This window comes from Rhinatrema bivittatum, chromosome 13 (genome assembly GCF_901001135.1).
Source record: "Rhinatrema bivittatum chromosome 13, aRhiBiv1.1, whole genome shotgun sequence".
NCBI classification, from domain to species: Eukaryota; Metazoa; Chordata; class Amphibia; order Gymnophiona; family Rhinatrematidae; genus Rhinatrema; species Rhinatrema bivittatum.
In genome coordinates, this window is record NC_042627.1 from 1948844 (window position 1) to 1956741 (window position 7898).

The 7898-nt window shown below is 37.5% G+C and overlaps 1 protein-coding gene across 1 annotated transcript; it reads left to right on the forward strand.

Annotated features, from left to right (window-relative positions):
* Positions 1 to 5532: 5532 nt before the first annotated feature.
* Positions 5533 to 6474, forward strand: LOC115075282 (olfactory receptor 1020-like). Its single transcript, XM_029575574.1, has one exon. It carries the CDS (start codon positions 5533 to 5535, stop codon positions 6472 to 6474), a length of 942 nt encoding a protein of 313 aa, XP_029431434.1.
* The last annotated feature ends 1424 nt before the right edge of the window (positions 6475 to 7898 follow it).

Below are 7898 nucleotides of genomic sequence, written 5' to 3' on the forward strand. Positions count from 1 at the left end.
AGCTTAGTGAAGCTTTGTATTTCCAATTATTGTCTGTATCACTGATTTTCATACTTTTGGAAAAATAAGTAAGGAAGAAATGTATAACACGTCTGCAAGACATTCCTTATTTTGTTGATCGATGGATAAAAACCCCACAGGCTTTGCCTAATCTTGAAAATAGAAAAAGTGAACTGATACAAAATATAAATACAATTAGAATAATTCTTCTAATCCAATTAAATGGCTGTCCCTAAATACTCTGCTCAGTTGATGCTTTGCTATTTGGCAGACTGCAGGGATTCAGTCCTGTAGGTGATAGAACACATATTAAATACAGACACCGCTAGCGGTATTCACAGGTGCATTGCTGTAAAGAAGAACTTCTTCCTAGCACAGGTAAGAAATACATTCCTAGGATTAGAAAGAAGCAGGGTAAATGTCTGGCTGGTGCATATAAACTGTGCAGGGGCACTTCTGTGATACACCTGCACTGAGGATAAATGAAGCAGGTCTGTCCTCACATTTTTTCACTGTGACAGATTGTGTCAGAATATTAAACTCACTAGATCAGAGATTTCCAAACCTGATCTTCAAGAATCCTGTGCATAGGGTGGCAAACATTAAGGGGCAGCAGGCTGGCTAAGATTTGTGACAATCCAGATCTGCTGAATCTCATTCAACACAGAACAGATCTCTGGTACCTTGTAACAACCTCTTACCAGGATTGGGGCAGGGGGTAGGGGGCAAAATCCTAAATCCATCCCTGGTCACATGCTGTTTGTAAAACAGATTTCGTAATTTCAAATGATAATCAGCCTAAAGAAGAAGAGACAATCTGTACAGAATACAGACATTTATACTTATATGCAGCTCACCCTATGCATTGCTGGCAGGGTTATTCCTTCCTTCCCAGTTCAGCTTTACCACAGGGGCGTTTACTGTCTCAATTAGACATCAGAAATGAGTCTTTTTTCTCACTTTACTCCACAATTGCTCTGTTTCTCAGGGATGTCTCCTCTTACAGTTTTAGATTGGACGGCTTTGTTTCATTACAGTGGCTGCAGTCTTCCTCCTCTTTACAAATGCGCTATAGTTTATCCCTTTTGGTAGACAAAGTTTGTGCTCTCTTGTCCTTTGTAGGTGACTCCCAAATTTCCCGCTCCCTGTGTCTTCTTTCACAACAGTAGAACAGCTTCCTGTTGTGCGATTCTCTTTTTATTCCTGATTATATCTCATAAGAACATAAGAAATGCTATTCTGATTCAGACCAAGGTCCATCGATCTCAGTATCCTGTCTTTGACAGTGGCCAGTCTGGGTCACAAATACATGGCAGATCCCCAAGAAGATTTATATCCTTTTACTCACACATATATCTACCTGTCTAATAATATGTTAAGGACTTTTCCTTCAGGAACTTGTGCAATTATCTTTTGAACTCCTCTATTCTAATCGGCTTGACTACATCCTCCTTCAACAGATTCCTCAGTTTCACTGGGCATTAATTGAAAAAAGTGCTCTCGCTAATTTGTTTTAAATCTGCTGGTTGCTAGTTTCATGGCGTGCTCCTTTTGTTAGTATTATTTGAAAGGGTAAATAACCGTCCTTTATTTCTCCATTCCACCTCATTCAATGATAATATAATCTTCTATCATGTCCCCTCTCAGCTGTCTCTTTTCCAAGCTGAACAGCCCCAACCTGCATAGCCTCCCTTCCCTGGGGAGTCCTTCTATCCCCTTTATCATATTTATTGCCCTCCTCTGTACCTTGTTTATTTCTGCTATGTCTTTATTGAGATGGGATGATCACACCTGCACACACAATGCTCAAGATGTGCTCTCACCATGGATCAAAACAGAGGCAATATAGTAACATAGTAACAACGGCATAAAAAGACCTTCTGGTCCATCCAATCTACCCATCATGTTTCTTTTGGTAGTAACTACTGTTCTATGCAGGTGACCCCTATGTCTCTGTTAAGGTTAGTAACTGAAACTACGTGCTGCTATTAATATTTACAGTCAGACAATGCTACTTGAACATGGTTTGTTGTGCTTTTTCCCTGAATTCTACGCACCAATATACCAGACCGTAAAAGTCCGGGCCCAGTATTCGTTGTTATTTATTTATTTATTTATTTATTTATTATTTTTATTATACCGAGTTTCATGATATGAATCACATCAACCCGGTTTACAATTAACAATGTGAATAACTGCAGAGAGTAACATAGTAGAAACATTTCCCAATTCGACATCAAATATAGTAAGAAACTTAACAAATAAAAAATATTATAACAATATTTAGGATGTGAGAAAGTTACAAAAAACAAGGAAAAATAACTAGGAACTGAAAGGGGAGGAAATTAACGAAAGAATATTAACATTTTAGCCAACTGTATCAATTAATAAATATGTATAAAATTATAAAAAATAGATGGGTAGGAAAGATTGACCAAATATGAATTGTTGTGAAGTATAATAATATGTTATGTGAATCCAGTTCCCCTTTTTACCTCACTGTTGAAGTGGAGAACGATGTTGTATCTGCATCAAAAGCATCGAGGCTAATTGGTTAATGGTGGTAATATTCATGCATTCTTTAATGGTAGGAACTGACACTCTATGCAGGTTACCCACTGCACCCTTTTTTTCATATCAGTCTTTTAACCTTTAGAGATCCACAGTGTTTATCCCACGCTTTTGAATTTATTTACTGTTTTCATCCTCACCACCTCTTCCCCAGATGGACATTCCAGACATCCAGCACCCTCTCCATAAGAACATAAGAATATACCATATTGGGGTCAGACCAAGGTCCATCAAGCCCAGCATCCTGTTTCCAACAGTGGCCAATCCAGGCCATAAGAACCTGGCAAGTACCCAACAACTAAGTCTATCCCATGCTACTGTTGTTAATAATAGCAGTAGCTATTTTCTAAGTGAACATAATTAATAGCATCTAATGGACTTCACCTCCAAGAACTAATCCAAACCTTTTTTAAACCCAGCTAAATTAACTGCACTAACCACATCCTCTGGCAACAAATGCCAGAGTTTAATTGTGCGTTGAGTAAAAAAGAACTTTCTCCGATTAGTTTTAAATGTGCCCCATGCTAACTTCATGGAGTGCCCCCTAGTCTTTCTATTATCCGAAAGAGTAAATAACCGATTCACATCTACCCGTTCTAGACCTCTCATGATTTTAAACACCTCTATCATATCCCCTCTCAAGCCGTCTCTTCTCCAAGCTGAAAAGTCCTAACCTCTTTAGTCTTTCCTCATAGGGGAGCTGTTCCATTCCCCTTATCATTTTGGTAGCCCTTCTCTGTACCTTCTCCATCGCAATTATATCTTTTTTGAGATGCGGCAACCAGAATTGTACACAGTATTCAAGGGTACGGTCTGACCATGGAGCGATACAGAGGCATCAATGATATTTTCCGTTTTTATTCACCATTCTCTTTCTAATAATTCCCAACATTCTGTTTGCTTTTTTCACTGCTGCAGCACACTGAACTGACGATTTCAATGTGTTATCCACTATGACGCCTAGATCTCTTTCTTGGGTTGTAGTACCTAATATGGAACCCAATGTTGTGTAATTATAGCATGGGTCATTTTTCCCTATATGCATCACCTTGCACTTATCCACATTAAATTTCATCTGCCATTTGGATGCCCAATTTCAAGTCTCAATGTCTTCCTGCAATTTATCACAATCTGCTTGTGATTTAACTACTCTGAACAATTTTGTGTCATCTGCAAATTTGATTATCTCACTCGTCGTATTTCTTTCCAGATCATTTATAAATATATTGAAAAGTAAGGGTCCCAAACAGATTCCTGAGGCACTCCACTGTCCACTCCCTTCCACTGAGAAAATTGTCCATTTAATCCTACTCTCTGTTTCCTGTCTTTTAGCCAGTTTGCAATCCACGAAAGGACATCGCCACCTATCCCATGACTTTTTACTTTTCCTAGAAGCCTCTCATGAGGAACTGTGTCAAATGGCCTTCTGAAAATCCAAGTATACTACATCTCTACCGGTTTCACCTTTATCCACATGTTTATTAACTTCTTCAAAAAAAGTGAAGCAGATTTGTGAGGACAAGACTTGTCTTGGGTATAAACCATGCTGACTTTGTTCCATTAACCCATGTCTTTCTATATGTTCTGTGATTTTGATGTTTAGAACACTTTCCACTATTTTTCCTGGCACTGAAGTCAGGCTAACCGGTCTGTAGTTTCCCGGATCACCCCTGGAGTCCTTTTTAAATATTGGGGTTACATTTGCTATCCTCCAGTCTTCAGGTACAATGGATGATTATAATGATAGGTTACAAATTTTTACTAATAGGTCTGAAATTCATTTTTTTAGTTCCTTCAGAACTCTGAGGTGTATACCATCCGGTCCAGGTGATTTACTATTCTTCAGTTTGTCAATCAGGTCTACCACATCTTCTAGGTTCACCGTGATTTGATTCAGTCCATCTGAATCATTACCCATGAAAACCTTCTCCATTACGGGTACCTCCCCAACATACTCTTCAGTAAATACCGAAGCAAATAAATCATTTAATCTTTTTGCAATGGCCTTATCTTCTCTAAGTGCCCCCTTTAACCCCTCGATCATCTAGTGGTCCAACTGACTCCGTCACAGGCTTTCTGCTTCAGATATATTTTAAAAAGTTTTTACTGTGAGTTTTTGCCTCTACAGCCAACTTCTTTTCAAATTCTCTCTTAGCCTGTCTTATCAATGTCTTACATTTAACTTGCCAACATTTATGCTTTATCCTATTTTCTTCTGTTGGATCCTTCTTCCAATTTTTGAATGAAGATCATTTGACTAAAATAGCTTCTTTTACCTCCCCTTTTAACCATGCCGGTAATCGTTTTGCCTTCTTTCCACCTTTCTTAATGTGTGGAATACATCTGGCCTGTGCTTCTAGAATGGTATTTTTTTTAACAATGACCATGCCCCTTGGACATTTTTTACATTTGTAGCTGCTCCTTTCAGTTTCTTTCTAACAATTTTTCTCATTTTATCAAAGTTTCCCTTTTGAAAGTTTAGCATGAGAGCCGTGGATTTGCACACTGTTCCTCTTCTAGTCATTAAATCAAATTTTATCATATTATTATATTATTAGTCTTCCTAATTTCCCTTTATTTCATATTTATTAAAACGTTCTCACTGATTCAGAATCCCCATGACTAAACTGCAATATCCCCTGGTTTTGAAGAGGTTTGATCCCATTGTCCTTCAGACTACTGGTTAGAACATACTCTAAGACTATTAGAAAGCTGCTCAAGGCTTCTCCATCTTCTAAACTGCTCTCTGATAAAATCAAAGAATTGCCTTTAGGTAGTATATACCAATCTCTTTTTTTTTTTTTTTTTACCTTATTCACAGCCTCTGATTCTGACTCTGGATTGTCTGAATAATTTACAGAAACTTATAAAATATGGAATTTATTTTCAAAAGTCTACATTAATTTTGATTTTCTGCTTCTTGTTATTCCCTCAGCAGACAGCCAGCTTCTACCTGGAGAAATGAGAAGAAGAAATGTAACCTCAGTGGCTGAGTTCATCTTATTAGGATTTACTGACCTTCATAATCTACAGAGTTTCCTCTTTTCAATGTTTTTAGTCATATATATTCTCACTCTAATTGGAAACATCAGCATCATCATAATAATTAAGATAACACCCCAACTTCACACACCCATGTATTTTTTTATCAGTAACTTATCATTTATAGATGTGTGTTACTCCTCAACCATCAGCCCCAAAACTTTGGTCAACTTATTAATGAAAAAAAATAACATCTCTTTCCTTGGGTGTGCAATACAGACATACTTTTTTGCTAATATGGCAATTGCAGAGTGTTTGCTTCTTGCGGTGATGGCCTATGATCGTTATGTGGCAATTTGTAACCCATTACTTTATCCTGTTGTTATGAACAGGAAACTGTGCCTTCTGCTAGTGACCATTGTATACACAATTAGTTTTTCAATTTCTGCTGTACACACAAATAATGTCTTTTCCTTGTCATTTTGTGGTCCCAATCAGATTGATAATTTCTATTGTGATATCCCTCCACTGTTAAAGCTCTCCTGCTCTGATTACTTCATCAATGAGATGGTGATGTCTACTCTTTCTATGTTAGAAATTACAGTTAGTATTACATCAGTATTGTTTTCATATATTCGTATTATCTCCACTATCCTTAAAATCCGATCTGCAGAGGGAAGACGCAAAACATTCTCCACGTGCACCTCCCATTTCATTGGAGTAACTTTATTCCTTGGGACTCTTGTTGTCATCTATGTAATTCCTAGTTCTCATTACTCATTAAACATAAATCGAATGCTTTCTGTAGTTTATACAATGCTAATTCCTATGGTAAATCCAATTATCTACAGCCTGAGGAACAATGATATCAAGGAAGCACTGAAAAAAGCATGGAGAGAAAATGCCCCTCTCAAGCACTGAATTTCCCTTAATGATTATATTAAAGAAAAAGGGAATAAATTTGAACAAATATTGTTATTGACTGAAAGTATATTGTAAATTGCTTTCAATACAAATAAACAAGGATCATAGATATGTACCAGGTGTGTGGGAGGAAAGGTAAGCATTATACATTTGATTATAGATGTATGAAAATAGATGACAACCATTACCTGCTTTGACCCTACTGAAGCCCCCACCCAACAATGGATACAAGTCCACAAAGGAGAAACTCCTCAGGGTCCAGTTATGGTGTCTGCCCTTTTGCTCCCTACCGAAAGGCCGGTTTCCCTCATTTTCGAAGTATGTACCCTGCCCGCATCCTGGGATGTAACCTATAGATGTGGTAATGATTTGGCTTGGCACCATACCTATATGCATAACCATAAGTATGTGTGCCCCAACTTGCATACATTAACAGAATGTTTGTTCTAGAGCAATGAATTTGAGTGGTTCAAGATTTTGACGATGGCCGTGAGACATAACACTCATGGTATGTAAGATTGTTACAACTTGAAGGATAACATCCTTGCCGCAAATTTGATCGATTGAAGATGATATTTGAAGTTTGATATTTGCAGCGACATTGAAACCCAGTACTATGTGAGATGATTCTTCTCACTATGTGAGATGAACTCAAGACATGGCTCTTCAGCCAAGCCTTCTCTGAACCCCCTGATATTCACTAGTTTGCCCTTACTCTATGCCTGAATGATGGCCTTATTCTCTGCCTGTACGATAGTCCCTGATACTCCTAAGCACATTATGCCTTATCTATCTTATCAATGGTATTATATTTATAATAGCTGTCTGCTCTATCTTTCCAGCTGATTAAGCCTCCAAGTTCTTTCTCCCTGTTGAATGTAACTTTGCCTCTTCCACGCCATTTGTTGATTCACATTAGTTGTCACTACAGTTTTTTACCCTGTTCGATGTAAACCAATCCGATATGGTTTTATCTATGAAAGTCGGTATAGAAAAGTGTTAAATAAATAAATAAATAAATGATGTTTCGAGTATTAAAGTAATGTAAGAAGATTTATCCTGACTATGAAGATGCAAACAAGAGAAGATATATAACATTTTATGGAAAGATAGTTATATAAATGATACCAACATGATAGTATAGTCGCGCTGTTGTGAATTGTTAGTCCCTGAAGAAGCCCGCATGGACGGGTGAAACGAGATCTTCGTTGGAGTTACCAAACTTATATGTTGAAGCAACTGATTTGTTCATTGTTGATATTAATTGAAAATTATGTAGAGGTAGGGTAACTACACACTATAAGATGTCAACTTATGCATAACCGTGTTAAATATACAACCATGTTGGTTATTTTTAGGGGTTATGAGTGATAAGGGGAGAATGAATGAATGATAAGGGGAGTACGGATGAGTAGAGAATG